We start from the raw sequence: 22,561 nt of genomic DNA on the forward strand, positions 1-22,561 counted from the left end.
ATATTGCAGCAAATAATATTGGGGCCAAATAACATTGCACACCCCAGTTTTCAGTTTTTCATTTCTAAAAAAAGTTTAAAATATCAAATAAATTTTGTTCCACTTCACAACTGTGTCCCACTTGTTGTTGAGTCTTAAAAAAAAAAAAAAAAATAATTGTATCTTTATGTTTAAAGCCTGAAATGTGGTAAAAGTTTGAAAAGTTCAAATGGGCTGAATACTTTTGCAAGGCACTGTACATTTTCAAACTGGGAAAATCTTACATTTTAACTGTAACAATCGATTAGGAATAGTTAGTATAAAATATTTAAAAATCATGCAGCAGTCACAATTAAAGTTACAGTTAGTATAGTTCACTCACCTGTTTCTTTGAACACTTTTTCCTCAGGCTGAACCACAGAGCAGAGGCTGTTAAGCACCAGGGTTCCCATTTTGGATGCACTGCGTTCTGCTGACTTGTAGTAATCCAAAGAGTTGTTAGTCAGGACAAACCAGCGCTTCTTCAGCTTTAGTGCGCTGCTCTTCGCCCCAGTCTTTACTTCTTTATGCAGCCAGCCTGAAACACAGATCAAAATCTGTTTCAAAATGAGTTAAAACAGTTCAGCAACACACTGTGACAGGTGTGAACGGAATATAGGGCCCTATTTCAGTTATCTATAGACGAGCCGTCAACTGTGCACTAAACAGCTTGATTTAGGGCATGTAATTGTGTGTTTGGTATGATGAGGATGTAAAAAATATGCATCGAAGATGCATCACTCAAGCCACATTGGAAGGTGTTCAGACCACATAATATTATTGTAGTGTGAATGACAAAGCGTCTTGATACGTTCTCAACAGCCAAGCCCCGCCCACATAAACAATAAATGTGATATCACAACGTCCGCAATTGGAATGGGTTTGATGAGCACAATCTAACAAGAAACTAATAAATTAAGTGACCGGGTGTAAACTGGTTCAATATTTTTGCATCTTTTTAACTAACCTGTTGCAACACAAATTTTATAATAACTCTACTGCTTTTAATTCGATGTTGATGATTTGCTGTGTCTCTTCATCCTGTGTTCTCTGTCTTTGGGTGCAGAGCTGTGCATAAGCATCCTGTACTGACCTCTGACCAGAAACTCCTGGCCCTCAATCTTGGAATCTCCTTTGGGCTTCTGTAGGAGGCTGATCCAGTGGTGCATCTCCTCTGGAAGGTCGGTGTTACAGTGGATCACTCGATTAGCCGTGATGATTACAAATGAGTTGGGCCTGCCAGACAGAGATAAAGATTACAATTACTGCTGCTGCTACTGTTTTAAAAAAACACAAATAACACAGTAAAGCTGAAAACTGCCCAATACTACTATCTAGTGGTGCAGCAGAGAAAAGGCCTGTGACTGTTGGTGTTCAGTTGGATTTATGTATAAATTGCCAGCAGGGGGCAGAAGAGCAGACTTACCGGTCAGGATTGTCAGAGGCACAAACAGAGTCTATCAGCCCCACATCCAGAGTGCCCTGTGGTTTGAAAGTGTGACAAGGGGGTTATAGAAATAAAGAACCATAAATGGACAGAGTTTGTTTGATTAATAATTATCTAAACGCAAAAATAATACCCTTTAATGCTCCAGTTTTCCATTAACTTAGATCACAAACTGTTCTCTTAACAACTTAACAAAACTACTTAACAAAAGTATGGGAATTTACGGAGCCCGGGAGGGGCCGTGGATAAAAAATAAATAAATCGAGAGCGTGATATAGCAATTCGTGCTCACGATTTCTTTAATCTGTTCTCTCTTTTTTTTTTTTTTGGGCCCGCAATCAACTATTACTTTATTTCACTCTTTAATAATGCATTATTCTCAAGGGAGAACATATAAACAAAAAAAATCAATAAATAAATAGACAAAAAAAGTAACAAAGAAAGAGGAAAAAATAAAAAATATATATATATATTAATAATAATAATAATATTAGATTATTTTAGGGTTATGTCTTTTTAATTACTATGCTCAAGTTTTAGCTAAATAGCTGTGGCATCAGTTCACTTATAATACTATGGATTTCTTAATGGGGTTCCAAATATAACTGAACTGCTTCTGACTGTGTTTATGGTGCAAAACCATTTTTTCGTCTGAGATGTAGTCTGTTAAGAGATATAACCACTGTGATCTTGTAATGTTTTGTTTTGATTTCCAATTTAATAAAATATTTTTTTATCCAAAGTTAGTGCAACCAATATTGGGATTTTTTTTCGGGATTCTTGCATAATTCCGAATGTTCCAAAGCCAAGCCATCTCCGAGTAAACATAAAGAAGGTAAAAGTGGTATGTTAATATCAGTTAGGTCTGAAAGGTATCTAACAATCTCGATCCAGAATTGTCTGGCTGGTTTGCAGAGCCAAACTGAATGAAAATAGGTGTCCTGCATGTCTTGTGGAAATTGCTTGCAAATATCTGATTCAGAAAGTTTAATTTTAAACGTCTTATATTGTGTAATATGCATTCTATAAATAGTTTTATATTGTTTTAACTGTATATTTGTATTATGTGTCATAAAGAATATAATTGTAAAAATCAGACCATTTCTTTCATTCGAGTAAACGATTTCTTTATTTTGAGCTAATGATTTACTGCATCATAACTTTTACCTGATATGGTTTTAATAACACATATACTGTCATCCTGCAACAATAAAATGTTTAATTCCTTTATTCATGACTGGAACTGACTGTATTTGTGTTCCTTCGGTTGCAATAAGCTCTGCAATGTACTGTGCGCACTCTACCCACACTTCTTGCAGCAGGGCAGCTCATTCTCTCCAAGCTTTTTGTCATAGTGCGTATAAAAATTGTTCGCTCAAAATAAAGAAATCATTCGCTCAAATTAAATAAGTATGAGCACGGATTAAAGAAATCGTGAATACGAATTGCCAATCGTTCACTCAAATTAAAGGAAACGCGATCTGCTATATCGTTCACTCGATGTATTTCTTTATTTTTTTTTATCCACAGCCCCTCCCGGGTTCTTTAGGGAATCAATACAGTTGATGCCAGGAGCCAAAAGAGAAAAAGGAAGAGCACTGACCACAGCATTCTTGGGGTTGGCCTGCTCATGGGACATCTCCAGCAGCTGCTCAGGACTGGCAGTGTGAACCCGACTCAAGACATTAAACCAACCACTAACAGCAAGGGAAACAGTGAGAGAGTGAGAGAGATTAATAGTGAGAGACATGCCAAAAGAAAGAGGAGAGGATATTCAATAGGGTACCCTAATCGTCTTTGTGCACCTGCGCTCCTCACCTTGGGCATTGTGTTGAATGTACCATTAATTAATTGTCAGTCAAATAAAGTCTGAAGCCTGGCCAAAAGGCAGTTGACACCTTGCTTAAAGATGTCTACTGAGGTGAAAAATCTTTTAAATGCTGGGTCTGAAATGTATCTTGTTAATATGAAATGTGAATGTGTTTGAGTTTAGTATCATTTTAATGGCCTCAGTGCGAGAAGTACAATGGTCTCATTAAAGAAATGTTAAAGATAACCTAAATGGAACATTTCTGAACATTTTGAAGAGACACTCCTCTTCCTGCTCCTGATGGGTTTAGGATTGCCTCGTGATGATCAAAAGCCGTGATGAACAATGCTTGTGATAGTTGAAGGTATCCAAATGTAAATAGAGCCAAATTCCAATTTACATGTAAATACAAAGTGTATTGTTCTGGTTGGATTTTTAAGGAAAGCACAAAGACAGAGTATACAAGTTTGTCTGTAACCAAGAGACCTTCCATTCCCTGCATGTAAATATACAAATATACTATGCAATATTGTATTCAAAATATACTTTGCCAGATTCTTAACTGTTATCTTGTTTAACTTATTTTTTTAGATTACTTTAGGAATATTGTTATTTGGTTTCATGTGTCAGTTTAGGTCACAATAAACCGTAAACTGTTAATCTGTAGGAATTACTTTGATGAGTCTTTTTTTCCTAGTAGGCCTAGGAGCCTAAGCGTTTCTTTGAGTCTCTTTGAGTTTCTAGACCTTTATAGTTACATAGTGAGTTTCACTGGACGCTGTACCAAGCTCTTAACTGCTGAGGGGAACAAGAAGTTTGAGTGTTATGTTCTGTAACTGTTAATGTAGATTAAGTTCTGGGCTGCAGAACATCTCAACCTGGGTGCCTGTGTGTTTTACATGTTATGTAGTATCGCTGTGTAGCTTTTTATGCCCATATCTCCAGGACCTAATCTTATTAGGTGTGCTACTGATAGTGGTTAACTGTTAATTTTTACCTAGTTGGTATTTAAATGGAGTCAGATTAGTATCTCACCTAAGTCTCATCTAAAATACCAGAAAGACGAAATATGCATTATAAGGACAAGGCCTAGGCCTGTTGTCTCCTCCCCTACACTGCTAAAGGACAAACCATTTGGTTCAACCAAAAGAGGTGGTCCCAACTGGTTTTCTAGATCGTTTAGACTTTTAGACCAGTTACAGGAAGTTGAGTCAGGCTATCATCACTCATTAAACAACAGAAGAAGCAAAAAAATACTGTATTGTGGGAATATCTGACTCCCCTCACCTGACTCAACAGTATGGTCAAAAACAAGTAAGTTGGTGATTCGTGTATCGGCTGTAACTGTAGATTAACCCTTATTTATAAACATAAATCAAATGGAAACATAGAGGGAATCTATCACACATATTCTGCTGTGGGATGCATGTGCAGAAAAGGGGAGAAGGCAGAATTTTTTTTAGAAGTTTTGCTAAATCAATGCTTAAAGATGGTAAATTAGAAAATCTGGTGACGTAATTTAACACATGCACTAGGACTTTTAGAGTGGTCTAGAAGCAAAAAAATTCTAATTGCTGAGATAAACGCTTTTAAAGAATGTGCTTAGGTACCAAAAACCTTTGCTCAATAATGTACACATTAGCATACCTGGCATCCTCTGGTGACTCTGCAAACACTTGATATGTCCTCTCATCCGTCACAATGTTCAGAGCGTTCTCTTTCTCATGATTGTCCACTATTTCCCTGGAAAGAGCAAAGCAGACACTTTTCAGTGTTCTATATAATCACATCTTTTGCTGATAAGCAAAGTTTCAGAGTTTCTCTTTCTCAATGCAACGCCTTTACTATGATTAAACCTTATTACATGTACCTTAGCTTAGATACAGAAGTGCTGCTGGAGTTTTTAAACACTATTTATTACTATTATTACTATTACTATTACTAATTACTATTAATTTCAGACACTCTTACTTAGCTATTCTTGGTTGGTCATTCTTAAGCGCTTTAACAGTGGGCATAAGACATTAGCCACAGGGCCCCACACACAGGACACTATTGGTTGAATATTTCTGGCTGGTTGACTGTTCTCAGTCTAATAATCACACAGATGTGTTTAAAAACTCCAGCAGTACTGCTAAGTCTGGCTAACTTATACAGGCACAACACACAATAACACACCACCATTATGCCAATGTGACTGCAGTGCTGACAATAATCCAGCAGGATTATGGAGACCAAATGAAAGCTGCTCTCTGGTGGTCCTGTGGGGCCTGTAATTGTATAAATACTATATACTATATGATCTGTGGAGCTGATAAGATGAGTGTAGAATCAAGGAGGAGGTCATTATATTCTGACTGGACTGTGTAAAACATATTACTTAGCAACATGTATGATCTGTTGAAGTTTTTATATGTTGTTATTTACTTGGCAGAGCGGATGTCGATGGTTCCTTTCAACTTTTCCTCACTGTCATTTTCAAAGTACATCAGCTTGGAGTCTCGCAGCACGAACCAGCGCATCTTCCAGTTCCTGCGGGACAGTGTGGACAGACCCCCACCTTTCTTATACAACCAGCCTGACTTTAAAGACTCCTGCTTGGAGCGGAACCACATGAAGGTTTCGTCCTTCAGCACACACCAGCGCCTCCGCCACGGGATCATCAGACCAGCTGTGGGAATAAGAGAGGGATGGAGTCAGTCCAAAGAGTCTGGGAGTATGGAAATTACTTAGCTGAGATAAATGGTGTGTTGTAGTTATTCAATTCCAGATTTGGGGCCCTCTCTTACACCCTGCGCAGAGCACATCACGATGCTCATTGCTATCTAACACCCCGCAAACAGTCTATATTCACATACGGAGTGTAGGAATGTACATATGCTGCACATATGGGTGTGGTGGTCTGGAAATGAGATTCAAATGTGTTCAGGTGAATTCCTGACAAGTGGCATCCTGCCAGTGAGAATCACAGGTGCACCACTGACCGATTTAAACCAGACAACAGTAAACAGTCAGACGTCCATATGTTTTGAGCCACGCAAGTCGTATTTTTTGCGTTCTCACGATACAAAAGATGCCAGATGATACATAGTTGACGGCTCAGCTACATATAGCTAAAATAGGGACCTAGGTCTCAAAACAAGTGGATTTATGGCCCAATTTTAACAATATATAGGCTAACAATTGTGTCTTTGCTATACTAAGGACGCAAAAATGACGGCTTGTGAGGTTCAAAATGCACAAAAGGCTTGAACTAATTCTCTAAATTAATCACGGGTGTGGTTTGGGCGTTGTCTGAATTTGGTGATTGGCATTTTAGCGGTGCAACGCTTCTGCGCTTCTCAGCAGAGGAAACTGATCTGTGCCCTGTGAAAATGAGTGTAACGGTTGGTAGAGTGTAAGATAGAAATAAGCGTTGTGACGTGCCTTGTGCAGGATGTAAGATAGGGCCCTTCATCTTTATTTCCAGGTTTTTAATTTAAAAGTATTGGAATATGTGAAAATCAGGCATGATTTGTTGCCCAGGTGTGTCTTGTTACATTGATTATTCAAACCATTATCTATTTACCATAATCTCAATTCAAATGCCATGCAGTCCGAAACGAGGCCTAATTCCTGTCTGGAAAACTACTTTGTAAGTATTGAGCAGTGTAGCCTTATTACTCATATAAGTAATAAAAATTACTGTACAATTGTTTTTATGAATCTGCAAATGCTGATTCATTCCTCTGCTTTTCACAAGAAATACTAGGTTGACTATCATGAACATGCCTTTAAATATTATGATATAATATTTTTACCATATCACCAAGCACAATCAGTGTGTGCTTAAGTACACTAAGGGTGGTGGCTATATTGTTCATATTGATATTGGACTTATATCGCATCGACCAAAATATGAAAAAAATATATCGTGATAATAATTTTGGCCATGTCATCCAGGCTTAGTATCTCTCTATCTGTCTGTCTGTCTGTCTGTCTGGTGAATTGGATCATGCTTCACACTCACCCTTCATATAAAGGTAGCTGTGGAAATACGGAGGTCCGTTACCATTCAGCACACTCACTCTCCCATTAGACACCTCCTCATCTGTGTCTGCATAGCCATCATGCTCTTCATCACTTTCCACATACTGAGAAAGAGAGACAAAAGAAAAACGAAAAAGAGTGTTGAGATCAGTATCAGAATTTTTTTATATTTATTGAAAGAAATTGATAATGTGTGACAGTGTTTCTAACCGAGTCAGAGCTGCGGTTGTAGGACTCCTGGCTGGCGTTGGTACAGGTGGACTTGCGGGCGTGTTCGGGGTCCGTGGCCGCTGTACTGCTCTGACCATCCTCCAACTCGTCCTGGTCGTAATCAGACTCTGTGTCCAGTGGCAGGCTGTAAATGGGCTCTTCTGCATCCACCATGGACTCAGACACTGTCAGTTTGCTGGCTCTGTCAACTGCTTCATCTCCAGCTCCATCTTCTGCTTTCTTCTCCTCTTCTGCTTTCTTCTCCTCTGTTGCTTTCGCCTGCTCTTTTTCAGGCCCAGCAGACTCGGAAACATCCTTCTTTACCACTGGAGCCTCTCCAGGAAGTGGAGGTGGGGGAGGTGGAGGAGGAGGAGGCGGTGGAGGTGGGGGAGGTGGTGGGGCATTGGGCGCTCCAGGAACCTCCGGAGCTGCAGCAGGAGCTCCCGATGGTACTGTACCCTCTGCAAAGGCCGCTGGAGGAGGGGGTAGAGTGGCTAAGATCTCCTGATCCGGAGGTCCCTCGGCAGGTGGGGGAAACTCAGACAGAGGTATGCACTCCTCGTCTGCGTGGAAGCCTTCATCCACCTCCTCTTCCTCAGTAACAGTGGGGGGAGGCACAGGGGAAGCTCGTTTGGGGTCGAAGTCCTGCAGGTCAAGGGACTGAGTGGCGGCACGTGAGGCCTCCTTCTTCTGCCGAAGCGTCTCCGCATCCCGGCGTAGGCGGAGCTCCTGCCGCGAGCTCTCGCACAGCATGGACACACCATCCTCCCTCTGCTTCTGCAAGCGCTCGATCTCTCGCTCCAGCCTCAGAATCTCCTCCATCTGACGAGTCTCTTCCTCAACAGTGAGCGGGGACTGTAGAGAGAGAGAGAGAGAGAGGGGGGTTAAAACAGGAGGCAGAAAGATTATAGCTAAAAAATCTGCTAATTCATAGAAAGAGACAAAAATGAAATTTGAACCGAAAAAGAACTAATTAAAACATACTGAATACGATTTTTTTTCGAGGTTTTTATTTATTTGGGATTCATTGAAGTATGTGGCAACACTTATTGTGCAGCTTATTGTATAGCGTATTCTATTGCCTACATAGGTGTTTATAAACACGTAGCTGCTTTAAGTGACTTATGAGATCATTGGCCCTACTTTAGAGATCTACTGTATAGGCAAGCCGTCAATCTTGCATCTTGCAGCTTGCAGCTTAATTTAGGGCTTGCAGCTTAATTTTAGTTTCTGTGTGTTTGATATCGTGAGGATGCAAAAAAAAAGTCTTGTGCTGCCTGAAACACGCAAAAGGAATTTACTAATTCTATTAATTAATAATGAGTGTGCTTTGGGTGTAACATGAAATAAAACAATCAGCATGTGACTTGCCATTCCCTTTAAGAGCTATTTAAAGGGTGCAGCGCTTCTACGCTTCTCAGAAGAGGAAACTGACCTGTGCATTCACACTGTAAAGATGCATAAACAGTTAATTTATGAGAACAGCAATGCTATTTTATTTTGTATTCTGTTTATTGTTGATGTAAAAGTTGTTTCTGTGTACTGCTGCGGTGGTTTAGGCATGTTGAGCCCACATTGCGCACCTGTGTTGCCAAGATAGCAATGAATGTCTGACTATTGTCAGGGTTTTATTTAATTAGTCAGTGGTGCACCCGTGTTTTCTGCTGCCAAGATACCTCAATTATACCTCAGAAATTGACCTGAACACATAATTATACAAATACAAATAATAACAAATAATTTCCAGAGCACCACCCCCATCGGTGTAGATATATTCGTAAGCTCAGGTGCAAGGCATGAAAATAGACTGTTGACGGAGTGTAAGATAACAATGAGCACTGCGACAGCTGTGCAGGGCCCACTGTGTTACACAGAAAATACATTTTATCATTTATCATTTATGATTTTTTAGAGGGGACAGCAGTGTGTAAATCGAGTAGCCACTCATATCTCTGATATTTATGCTAAGATTTATTATCCTGTGCAAATCGATTATAGATTTTACAGACGTCCTGTAGTACAAATACATTACTTTACCTCCCCAGGTACGTAAAAATAATCACATTCAAATAGGGACTTTTTGTCTTTTCAGGCCCATCATGAAAATGATATTGGTTAGAAGTGTGAAAGGTATTATTTGTTATGACTATTTTATGCCACTGATGTAATAAAATCTACTAATATTGCAATTATCCTGCAGTTACAATTTTCAAGAGCATTAAATTGAGCTTTAAATTATCTACTATGTACTAAATAAATAAAACATAAATACAACATTTTAAAATAAAGTTGACATGCCAGCTCATTTATGTTTATGGTTTCTCCTTACTAAAGAACATAAAGTGCAATACTGAGATCTGCAAAAATGACAGTTTATGCATTGTACAATACGTTAATAATTTAATTATTTTGACAGACCTAGAAAACACGTAACCTTTGTAATATTCCAGCATTCCACCATTTACCTTAGCACTACTGTTCTAATTAAGAATTTACTCAAATAGTAGGAAACTAAAATAATGCGTGAAAATGATGTGAGATGCTTTATTTTAATTTATTTTACGGTAGGGAACTAAAATAATGTGTGAAAATTATGCTAAATGCTTTATTTTAATTCATGTATGTGTGTATAGCATTAAAAAGGACAAAAATGTGGTATTTTTTGTTTGTTGTTTGTCCTTTGTCCCTCCAATTATTATATTTAGGGTTATATCAGTGTATTTTACAACATTGTTGTATACATGTATACAGTGATATTGATATTCAGTGTTATTTCAGTGCATTTAATAGCATATGTTGTATATAATGTTCAGTATTGGTTCAATTGTTTTTTATTCACTTAGCTATTAGCCAGTCATGTGAGCTAGCAAGGCATGAAAAAAGGCACAGTAAAGTTATCAACATAATGGAAAGAGTTACATATTTGTATTATATAAAAATCCCCTGAGCTTACTTCTGCCTGATCTTCTTCTGATGCACCTTCTTCTTTTGCAGTTGCTCCGTCTTTGTCCTTGTCTGCCTCTCGACTCTTCTCTTCTTCCTCCTTCTTCTTTCTCTCCTCCTCCTCACGTTTTTTCTTCTCCTGTCTGAGTTTTCGGCAGAGGCCCCGTGCCACCTGCCCTCGCCGGTGCTTCTGAAGGACCAGCGCTGCTGAGCGCTTCCGCTGAAACCGCCGGCGGTACAGGTGAGCACGGTAATTCTTCTGGATGATCACAGTGCTGGAACGAGCTTTCTTAAAGTGCTTCCTGTAAACAGAAACAATGGATTAGAATTTTTACCAAATTTTAAAGGAAACACAAATTACTGTATTAGTGTAAGAAAGACACATTTACAGTCTTTTCTTTGGTAGACATGTGCAGGATCCACAAGCAGATTTCTTAGTTAACACTTTGAGGCATGGTGGTCACTGTACGAAACATAGTAGCTTTTACGACTGTGTACATAGAGGAAATTTCTAAACATTTTTAATGTTTTCTAGGCAGAACTGTACTTTTTATGCAAAGCTATCACTGATATTTTGAACAGTCCAGTGAATCTTTTATGAGCAACCTGTATTGCAAATTTTCCAGCCTGCTACTGTAATTAAATAAAAAACACGTACCCTTTCTAAAATAATAGGTCATTTTTGGCTAAATTGATTTTTTTGTCCTGAGTCCTTTCTTCACCATCCTCACCTTCTACCCCTTTAGGAGTAATGACCAAGGTCAATATATGACTTATTAGGCTGATTTATTATGCATAAATCTAAATAAAAAGTGATCAAGATGGTGGGTACTTTCACTGAACTAATTTCCACAATGCACAGCTTGTCCCCAATTGGTAAGTGATGAGATTTTTATAATAATATAGTTTACTTCTAATTAATAAAGGCTACAGGCTTTAAATACTACACAGCTGTTTAGTCTTATTATTAAGTTTTTTTAGTCTGCATTTTTAGCATGCATTTTATAAATGTTTTTATTTATTTTTCCCATTTTCCCCCAGTCTGCATTTTAGTAAGAAAACTGTTGTTCGACTTTTCAATAAATATTTTCAAAATTAGGATTGTTTCTGGTTTCTACTGCCATAGCCACAACAACTGAAAATCATGAAAAATATTAGTTAGCCGATTATTTTAGGAAGGTGTCAAAATGTAGTACAGTCAACACCACTTAGTGCACAGTGGTCATTCAGAGAAACCACTTCAGAAATGACCTCTGACCCTAAACAAATCACAACCCAAATACAATTTACTTTGGCATATGAAAAAGAAAGTTTGTGTTCATGCCTGAAAGGGTTAACCAGATAACCAAAATAATGAAAAGCTTTCATTTCAGGGACACAGGAGAACATATTCGCCTGAACAACACAAACGTCAGCAAAATGGTCAGAAACATGAGGATGTAAAGCAGTTACAGTGTGGATAACAGTTGAAAAGAAAAAAAAGAAGTAATCACTCTGCTTCCACAAAAACACACACATATACACACTGTACCTTGCAGTGTAACGTAGTAGGTATGCCCGTATGATGAGGCCAGCTTTACGGCGCACCTCGTCCCTCTCTTTCTCCAGCTTCTGCTCCAGAGACTCCTTCATGAACACCTGGACATCAGAGGGCAGATCCCATCAGCAAAGTTACAATAAACCACTCAAAGCCTGCACATCTATTAAACAATATATGCTTTTATATTAGAACTGAGAATTGAACCTTGTCCAATGATTGCCATGTTAAGACTCTACTATTCTAATGCTTTTTCCTTTCAGTCTGACTAAAGCACTTCTACTGTTCCGTTCATCATCAGATTTGGACCAAATATAAAAAACAACTGCCTCATAAAAACAATTCACATTACGAAAAAAAAAAAAATATTAATGGCAATCAAACATTAACTTTATATTCTTTATATGGCTTTTATAACATTGTAACATTACAAAACAAATTGCATTCAAGTAAATTTCTCTTGCTGCATTTTTGAACTAGAAAATAACAAAATCGTGGGATGAAGATGCGAGAGGGACATCAACACACCTTGGTCTTCCCAAGCTGCCACTCTTTTTTCACCCAGTCATATTTCATCAACAGATCTGTGCATTTTTTCTTCTCATCTCCCTCCGCTCCCGCCCCCATGTCCTTCAGAATGATCTTATACCTGCAGAAACAGCCGCATTCAACATGGAATCGTTAAGATGCACTTCATGATCTGATTATAGCAGAACATTGAAGTTTGTTAGTATGTTATGTTCAAAAATAATCTTAAGTAATCAGATAATGGGAACATACACTGAGAATACCATTACTGTGCTAAGATCCCGCTATATTTATTTTTTAGATTTCTTAACCAGGTTTTTTAAAACTTACTCTGATCAAAGAAATCAGCACCTACAGTCTTTTTAATCAATATTTCTAAATTCTGAATTAGAATTGTTTCTGGTTGGTTCTACCGCTGGACTGTATGATCTATCCTCTTAAATCATTGATCACTACCTACAGTGCTGCTCAAATATTGGGATCAATGTGACCTTTCTTGTTTTCAATGAAACACACAAGAATAGGAAATACAGCAAATGTCAGCAGAATATGCAGACATTGTCAGAGTAAGAATCAAAAAAGCAATTTTTTCAGCTATTACAGCCTGGCAGACTATAGGCATTCTAGCTGTCAATTTATTGAGGTAATCTGATGTGATTTCACCCCATGCTTCCTGTAGAATCTCCCACAACATGGATTGGCTTGATGTGTCTTCCTCCATACCATATGGTCAAGGTGGTCCCACAATAAATAGATCAGTAGGGTTCTAATCCTGAAACTTTGCTGATCACTCTATTATTTTTAGAATTCTTTCTGACTCCTAATTTCTTAAATATTGCTGACACATTTTGGAGGTGTGTTTGGGGTCATTATCCTATTGTAGATTCATGAATTTGGCCCAAATGAAGCGCTGTCTACAGGGTCTATTTTATCCAAAGACCTCAAACTTGGAATCATCTGTGCACAACACTTTCTTCCAATCTTCCAGTGCCCAATGTCTTTTCTCTTTGGCCCATTGCAGTCTTTTTATTTTATAGTAACGTGTGTGGTATATTTTTTCTTTTCTGTTATCATTATAATGTTTTTCATCCATGCAACAAAAGTAAAGAAGGGTGTTCTAAATATAATTTAGCCTAATAACATTCTAACCTTGCATTAATGCAAATATTTTTATTTCTTAAAAATCATCTCATTTATTTAAATTAATTTTGTAATGGACAGAATTGTTTTTGAACTGCATGGAAATGTGTTGTTCTTTGGAAAAGAGGAACATTTGCTAGTTATCCCAAACTGTCAAGCAGTAGTTCATATAAACAGATTTGTTAGCACATATAAATGCTTTGACACACTACAAAAAAGAAAAACAGTACACTACCACTGCTCCTAAATCCCAAAATCACTGATCATGCTTCAATTATGCTACAGTACTGGGATCCAAGAAGACCTTTCAGATCTTTCAGCAATATAAGAATCTATGTTGTAAATCTATGTTCTGGTTGAAAGGACTTCTAATGTTTATTAACCATTGGCATAAAATTTTGAAATTGAAGATTTTGTTGAATCTGTGTCTGGAATTTGTTCCTAAGAGTCTAAAGCTGTGTAAAGATTTCTGTCTGAGATTTTTGCTCACCTGCTGAAGAAGTCTTTAAAGGTGCGTCTGACAGGAAAGCCCGCTCTGCGGATCTTCACCGTCTCCAGCATACCTGAGTAGCGCAACTGGTTCAAAACCACGTCAGGGTCAAACCTGCTGGGTGTCTAAAGAGATAAAAAAACAATGATGTTCAAAAAATACCAAGACAAAATCTGTTGTAAAAGTGAAATTAATTAAACTAAAAAAAATGTTTTTTTTTTTGTTTTGAAATAACCTTCTATTATCTTCTCTAAAACATTCATATATTTAAATATAGATGCAATACCATTCAGAAGTTTGGGCACGCCTATTTTTCACAGGAATATACATTTAATAATTTTGTAAAGAAAAAGTGTTAAACAAACTAGAATATGTTTTATACTTTAGATTCATCCACATTTAATTTTGAGAACAGATCTGCACACTATTGGTATTTTATTATCAGTGTCTTCATGAGGGAGAGTCACCTGAAATAGTATTCTCAGCGTCTTTAAGGAGTTCCTGGAGGTGCTGAACAACAGTTGCTGCTTTTCCCTTAAAGCTGTAAAGCTCCAGCTCATCCAAAATCACCATCTCAGGGAATTGTGGAGGCCAAACACTTTTTGTGTTTACTAAATAATTTATTAAACAATTCCATATGTGTTTCTTAACTATTTTGATGTCTACATTAATCTATAATGTAGAAAATTCATTAAATAAAGAAATAAAGAAATCCGTTGAATGAGAAGGTGTTTTTACTGGTACTGTATATGGTTGCAGTGTTTGCTTATTTTTTTCTTTATGCCTTTGTATTTACTGTGTTTGTGTTAAGTACATTTATTCAGGTGGCAAATGGTCAGTTACCTTGTCCATGTTGGGTTTGATGCAGCGCACGAAGAAGGGGTTGGACACGCTCAGAGTGGCCATTAGAGAATGAAGGGAGTCCTGGTGACAGGAGAAATTATACAGTAAGCTGCAGTAAAACAGATCTATCCAAATACTAGCAGTTTCCTCATGTGCAGAACTGTGAGGGAGCCAGTTTTATTTCTCTGAAGAAAGAGAAGTTGAAGCAGCAGCACTCACTCTGAACTGGGAGCTGACGGTGGGCTTCTTCCTGGCCGTGCCCATCTTTAGAGTCTCCTCGTTGTTCCTGCTGCCTACTTGCTCAAACAGGTCATAGATGAAGTCCAGCCTGGGTGAACAAATAAAAGAGTTTGTTTAATGACCTCAGTGTGATGGATACACAACCAAAATCCCTTTAACATACACATGAACTATACACAGTTTTACTGCACCAAGCCTTGTGTTGACAGGATTCTTGCACCATTTTAAAAGTCAAATTTAATGATTTTTTAAGACATCAATAAATATAATTTAAGACCCAAAAATGTAGTCATAATTCTTTTAGTTCTTTCCCCGGTAACGTTAGCTAACTTTCCGCTGACGTTACTATATTAGCTAACTCACTGCTAATGTTAGCTAGCTTTCCGCTAACCTAAGTTCTATCCCTGGTAGCATTAGATAGCTTGATTAAGCTAGTTAAAGTTAGTATGTTAGCTAGCTTGCTGCTAACGTTATTCAGCTTGCTGCTAACATTAGTATGTTAGCTAGTTTTGTGCTAACCTTAGTTCTATTCCTGGTAACATTAGCTAGCTAGATAGCTTAATTAAGCTAGCTAAAGTAGTATGTTAGCTAGCTTGCTGCTAACATTAGTATGTTAGCTAACTCACTGCTAATGTTAGCTAGCTGTCCACCAACCTAAGCTTTAGCTTGCTGAAGTTAGTATGTTAGCTAACTCACTGCTAATGTTAGCTAGCTTTCCACTAACCTTAGTTCTATCCCTGGTAACATTAGCTAGCTCACTTTTACTAGATAAAGTTGGTATGTTCACTAGCTCGCTGCTAAAGTTAGTATGTTAGCTAATTCTCTGTTAATGTTAGCTAGCTTTCCACTAACCTTAGTTCTATCCCTGGTAACATTAGCCATATTGCTTTAGCTAGCTAAATTTGATATGTTAGCTGGCTCGCCACTAAAGTTAGTATGTTAGCTAACGTTAGCTCTCCGATAACCTTAGTTCTATCCCTGGTAACGTTAGCTAGCTTGATAAAGCTAGCTAAAGTAGTATGTTAGCTAGCTTGCTGATAATGTTAGTATGTTAGCTAACTCACTGCTAATGTTAGCTAGCTTTCCACTAACCTTAGTTCTATCCCTGGTAACATTAGCTAGCTTGCTTTAGCTATCTAAATTTGATATGTTAGCTAGCTCGCCACTAAAGTTAGTATGTTAGCTAACTTGCCACTAATGTTAGCAAGCTCTCTGTGAATCTTAGTTGTCTTTCTGGATTAGATGTTTATGACAGGCCATTGTGTTTTCCCACCTGCATTAAATGCAGCATCTTAAAATATAATACATACAGCACATTTACAGTATACAGTACCCAGATTTTAATTTAAGACCTTTTAAGACTTTTGTAAGGACCCACCATTTTTTCATATTGCCATTAATTAATTAAAATAAATAAAAAATACAACCCAATTCCAAAAAAATCAAAACACTCTTACAAACAGTCCAGACAGAATATTATGTCAACCTTCTTGTTTTAATATTAACTCTCCAGCTTTTAATCGATCATATCACAGATAATACTGAAGTGCTGAGAATGACCCACCACCCAAATAATAACTGCTCTTTTGTGGTCCTGTGGGGTTCTGAACACTATAGAACAGGGTAAAAGGAGGATAAAGTATGCAGAGAAACAGAAGGACTGCAGTCTATAAAACTACAAAGTATCATTAATGGATCTAAAAACAATTGACAAGGAGTGTCATCATTTTTAAGCATAAAAGTGTGTGTGTGTATTTGTATATGTAATTACCTGCTGTCCTTCAGCATATTCAGGATATCATCTCTGAATGTATCTCTGTTCTTCTCCAATATCCCTCTTACATCATACAAAACCTTTAAAAGTGGGGAAGATAAATGAGAGAAAAATAAGAGAATTGAAAAAATGAGAAGAATGTGATCATAGACACACACACATACACACACACACACACACACACACACACACACACACACACACACACACACATAGGAACAGAGCAGAACACCCACCTCTCCAGCGTAGTGCTTGATGCCAAACTGATGGTCTGCCAGTCTGGGCTTCACATAGTACGGGTTGGTCTGCAGAGACATCAATAACTTCAGCATATATTTGCACATCTGTGTCAGTAATAGCACGCAGAGAATATTTGTTCTAAAGCCATCTGCACCGTGTGTGTGTGTGTGTGTGTCTAGCTTACAGAGTGTCGGCTGTGTAGTTTCTCCAGCAGAGTAAAGTCGGTGCCTTTAGGGAATCGACTCTCCTCATTAACCAGCGCCAGCATTCCCAGTTTCTAATACAAAACCAAAACACAATTACTAATACAAATCAACGATTGCAAAATAGATCAAACAACTTAGGGGTGTTTTTACACTAGGGTTTTTTTTTTATCTGGGCTCGGGTATGCTTACTCTGGGGGTTTGGTACGTTCGGTATGAGTGTAAAAGCTGTTTTGGGGCCTGGGAGCCGTCCAGAGTACCGATCTCGGATCCTCCTGAAATGGGTTTCGCTTTCACTTACCACTTAAAATTATGAGTTTCTTTGATTTTGGAATGTAATCAACTCCTTATATTTTTGAATCAGAAGTGTTAAGTGCTATTAAGTTATCCAAAAGCAGTGTGTAAGACTGGTGGAGGAGAATATGCCAAGATGCATGAAAATGTGATTAAAAACAGGGTTATTCCACCAAATATTAATTTTGGAACAACAGTGTTCGTTTTACTCAAACATATACCTATAAACAGCTACATTTAGAGAAACTGTTTCAGAAATTGAAGTGGTCTCTTATTTTATATTTTAATGTATAGTAAGCTCATCTTTGTGCATTGATTGCTAGTACTGACAGCAAAGAGTTCTCATAGCAGAACTAATGCTGGTTTTGAGAGGCTCCGGCATGGTAAAATGCAGAGCATTCCAAACTCTTTGTTGCTTGAGTGTTTATTTCTTAATAAAAAAAAAAGCAAACCAGTAATATTGAGTTCCTCCCCAAACAAGCTGAGGTTCAAGAGGTAAGAACCAGTTCCTGCCTTGCCATAATCTAATAATCTCTTCATAAAACGATTATTAATAATTAACTATATATAAAAATCTAATAATTGATATGAAAGAAATAATTTATAGCATTTAGTGAATCATTCATTATAGTTACTGATTAATATGTATTAAATGTGTACTTTTTCTATCAGGTCCAGGCACTCTGCATTATCCATCCAGTCTATGGCCTCCCAGCGAATCCCCTCCCTGCACGGCACAATAAGAAAAATTAGTTTTTATACAGTAAATAGTAGCGTAGCGCTACACAGGGTGTAGTGATTACAGTGATAAGTGATTACCTGTTGTACTCTAGCTGCTCCAGGGAGAAGATATGCTTGTTGAAGTACTCCTGCAGCTTTTCATTAGCATAGTTAATGCTGAACTGTTCGAAGCGGTTAACCTATGGAACACGTGCACGTAAATGTGTGAGATATCAGATGTGTTATTAATCCACTTGACTGTACAGTCAAATGCCAAAGTTTTAACGCCCTGGCCAAAATACTAGCTGTAGTTGAACCTCACCTCAAAATTCTCAAATCCAAAGATGTCGAGGATGCCGATGGATTTGAAGTTATCTTTGCCATTGATTTTCTGATTGATCCGCATGATAATCCAGGAGAAGCACTGAGAGTACAGAGCCATGGAAACTGAATCCCTCGAATCTATCGCCTGAACATCAGGAAAAAAAGTGGACATTTAGTCATATGTGATAACAGTGAGGATATTGTGAAGAGAATTTGTTCTTATGAGGGAATTATAATGGGTAGGACAATACTAAAAATGAACAGCTGATTATAAATAATTTTACATTGCAACAGCATTACATACATACAGTTTAAAAGCTTGGACACAACATCTCATTTAATGTTTTTATTTTATTTTATTTTATTTATTTTTCCTACATTGTAAATGAATAATGAAGTCACCCAGACTATGAAGGAAATCATGTAGTAACTTAAAAGTGTTAAACAAACCAAAATACTCTGTGAATTATTTAGATGACTCTTATCTGGGGTTCGGTTAACTTGTGATTTTTGAGGGTGCTAACTCTGATAAACTTGTCCTGTGCAACAGAGGTAACTCTTGATCTTCTTTTCCTGGGGCGGTCCTGATGAGAGCCAGTTTCATCATAATGTTTTTGATGGTCTTTGCAACTGCACCTGAGGATCCGTTCAAATTTCTTTTAAATTTTTCAAATTTACTTAGTTGAGTAGTTCTTGCTATTATATGGATTAAAACATTACTCAAATATACCAACTCTACCTCTTTACAACTTTACAACTGATGCTCTCAAATGTTAAATATGAAGAGGCAAGAAATTTAACTTATGGACTCTTGACAATACACAGCTGAAACCATTCCAGGGGACTACTTTATGAACCTGACAAAATGCCAAGATGTGTTATCTAAACCTACTTTGAAGAATCAAAATAATAAAACATATTCTGGTTTGTTTAACACTTTTTTGTATATTTATTTAGTCCATATGTTTTTTTTCTTTATAGTTTGGATAACTTTGGTATTATTTTACAATGCAGGACATTTTTAAACAATAAAAAACACTAAATTTAGGTGTGCCTGTTTTGTCCTGGCCCTGTTCCGTGTCTGTCTCTGTGTTTTTATGGCTCTCTCTGCTTGTTTACCTTTTCTCCTCTGTGCCTGTGTCATTCTCCACATGGTCCTGTGTGTTCCTCCCCAGTCTCCACCTTAAGTGTTTTCTCCTGTGTTTCATTTGTAGCTCTGCCCCCCCTTATTTCCTGTCCTCAGGTGTTCCCGGGTTTTCTTTCCCGCCTTGTTTCTGTATTTATAGTCCTGTGTTTCCTGTTTTCCTTGTACATTGTTACGTCTGTTTGGTTGTAGGTTTTCCTGATTTCCTAGTCTCTTTGTATTCGTTGTTTCTATGTTTTGTTTATCTGGTTTTATTTCATTTTTTTATTGATTTCCTGTTTTGTAATAACTATACTCGTATTTGGGTCCACTCTCAGCGTCCTCTCCCTGCTTCGACCCTAAAAGTGCCCAAACTGTTTCCTTGTGTCAATGTCATTATATCAATGTTTGTTTAAAATTAGAGGTGCTCAAAATCTAAATCTAAATATATATAAATATGTATACATTTTTTACCTGTTCTACAGTAAGTGGGGAGCAGATCTCCTCTCCTCTGAGGATCATGGAGCGCTGGGTCAGAACTTCAGACAGCTGGAATGAGTCCAGTCCCAGTAGCTCACTCACATTAGTGGCCACTAGAAACAGAGAAAGACAGAGAAAGATCTTTACAAACCAACCACTACACAAGGGCCTGTTGAAGTCTGACTCCTGGCTTATGTCTCTCTTGCTGTGTTTGTATGCATGGGTGCATGCTGGGCTGCATGCATACTCATAGACGAGAGCAGTAGAGTTTGTTCCTTTGAGGTTTAAATTGTCTGTCGTATTTTCTGAGAAAGACGTTGTTAAATCTTAGCCTTCTTGCCTGTTTATTTCCATGTTTCCCCCAGCCTGTTTGTTTTCCCTCCTATGTATTTTGTTTCTGTCTTCTCTCCACCTTAGTCCCGCCTTGTCATTAGTGTTCCCACCTGTGTCTAGTTAGTTACCCAGCCCTGTCGTTATCTTACCCAGGTGTCCCTTGTTTCCTGAGCTCAACTTATACCCCATGTTTCCCTTTGTTCTACACATTTTTATTTGTTATCTTTATTCTGTTTTATTTTCTTTGTTTATCTAGTCTTGGTGTTTTTTTTTATATGGTATCCAAGTCTCTAAGTCTCAGTTGGTACAGACATTACAGGAATTTAAGAGGTATTTACTTTTCCACAGTGTTGTAGAACAGCACCTGATGGTCGAGCCGAGATTTCCCATCAGATTCCTCTGACTCGGGTCGGGCTCAAGAAAATAGTCTGTGAGGTAGGCATGTGTTTTTTAATGCTATTTTTATTTTATATAAAGCTATGGTGTGATAATCACAATATAAGTTATACAAATCAAACACACTGTGGACTTGACTTAGAGTGCTGTGTTTCCTGAAAATGTTTTTAAAGCTCAGTTTTAACGCTCTACTTATATAAAAAATGTTGACTTTAAAATGGCCGCAAGCTCATAATGACATATTACGATGCGGGGCAGGGCAGGGCGGGGGCTGGCAGGGTGGATTTGGACAGAATGTGCACAGGTTCGGGTCAGGTTTTTGGGCCCAATCTAAGCTCTAACCTGAAGCATGACAGTTTTCATGTTTATGGGTTAAAACAAAAGTAAAACTGGCATGATGCAGGTGTTGGTGTGCTTTTTATGCTTTTTTTTAGTTTAATTTATAATGGGATCTCATCTAGTCACTGTGTGGATGCATTTTAATAACAAATGTAAACAGAATCCCGTCAAAGTAAATCCAGATTACCCAGACACAAAACGTATGTTAATGTCAGGAGTAAACAGGCCCAACCAAGAACTTACACACAACTTAAACTGTCCATTTTAACCCACAAACTATAAGGCCGTATTCTGTGCTCACCTTGCTTGGTGGTGATTTGAGCGCCTCCTGCTGTCATGAACTCTATGTTGCCGAGCTGCAGAACTCCAGACAGCAGCTTGAACATGTCTCTGATCTCCTCCTCTGTGAACTCCATCACCTTCAGCGCCTCCTGCAGTGCAGAGGCAGAGTCAAAGGCAGAGCCAGAAGCAGAGTGATGGGTGTCAGTCGCGTTAGGCATACAGCTCTAGTTTGCAGTCCTACTGCAACTGAGTGGATGTCATGTGGTGATGTAGAAGTCAAGATTTAAACTCACAGTGTGTGAAATCCTGCCTCACTGTGGTACAGTTAGCTGTCTTACCATCACACTGTCGTACAGCTGCTTATCATCCAGACTCCGGTCCTTCAAACAGCCTGACTGGTTCAGGTAATAAAACGACTCTGGAGGGTCTTCCAGGAAATATGTCTCTGCATTGAAAAAATACAGTATATGAGTGGGTAAAAGGATTGAAAATGAATAATGAAATAAATGTAACCCCAAAATTCACATGGTTTTAATAAGGAGTACTTTTGTACTTTTAAAGAGTACAAAAGCTGTACTGAAGAGCAGATGAAGTTTTGCTGCGACACCGTAAAAAATACCACATAGTATTTGGACCCCTAAGAATGCCAATTTTAATAGTATTTAAAGATTAAAGTATTATTATAGTGGTTCTAACAGTCAACAGTGTGCTTACACATATTTAAACACATTCAACTTTTATTGAAAAAAGGTATAAAAGACTTAAAAAAATCAGCACTCCAAAAATGTTTAATGAATTTCATCAAAAGCTCAGATTAC

At 37.8% G+C, this 22,561-nt stretch overlaps 1 protein-coding gene across 1 annotated transcript in view; it reads right to left on the bottom strand.

The window, feature by feature from the left end:
* The window catches only part of myo10l1 (myosin X, like 1), a 113,598-nt gene that overhangs the window by 15,629 nt on the left and 75,408 nt on the right, over positions 1–22,561 (bottom strand). The window contains exons 9-31 of the mRNA XM_007248796.4: positions 22,082–22,188; positions 21,763–21,892; positions 20,388–20,506; positions 18,789–18,935; positions 18,566–18,666; positions 18,407–18,473; positions 17,434–17,526; positions 17,246–17,314; positions 17,007–17,089; positions 15,215–15,323; positions 14,996–15,076; positions 14,153–14,277; positions 12,523–12,643; positions 11,989–12,095; positions 10,468–10,759; positions 7,515–8,369; positions 7,285–7,408; positions 5,703–5,946; positions 4,923–5,018; positions 3,069–3,162; positions 1,445–1,500; positions 1,112–1,254; positions 362–556 (exon numbers count right to left, since the gene is read on the bottom strand). Coding sequence (XP_007248858.3) covers positions 362–556; positions 1,112–1,254; positions 1,445–1,500; positions 3,069–3,162; positions 4,923–5,018; positions 5,703–5,946; positions 7,285–7,408; positions 7,515–8,369; positions 10,468–10,759; positions 11,989–12,095; positions 12,523–12,643; positions 14,153–14,277; positions 14,996–15,076; positions 15,215–15,323; positions 17,007–17,089; positions 17,246–17,314; positions 17,434–17,526; positions 18,407–18,473; positions 18,566–18,666; positions 18,789–18,935; positions 20,388–20,506; positions 21,763–21,892; positions 22,082–22,188 — 3,558 coding nt within the window. The remainder of the gene's footprint in view (positions 1–361; positions 557–1,111; positions 1,255–1,444; positions 1,501–3,068; positions 3,163–4,922; positions 5,019–5,702; positions 5,947–7,284; positions 7,409–7,514; positions 8,370–10,467; positions 10,760–11,988; positions 12,096–12,522; positions 12,644–14,152; positions 14,278–14,995; positions 15,077–15,214; positions 15,324–17,006; positions 17,090–17,245; positions 17,315–17,433; positions 17,527–18,406; positions 18,474–18,565; positions 18,667–18,788; positions 18,936–20,387; positions 20,507–21,762; positions 21,893–22,081; positions 22,189–22,561) is intronic.

Source organism: Astyanax mexicanus, chromosome 5 (assembly GCF_023375975.1).
Source record: "Astyanax mexicanus isolate ESR-SI-001 chromosome 5, AstMex3_surface, whole genome shotgun sequence".
Taxonomy (NCBI): Eukaryota; Metazoa; Chordata; class Actinopteri; order Characiformes; family Acestrorhamphidae; genus Astyanax; species Astyanax mexicanus.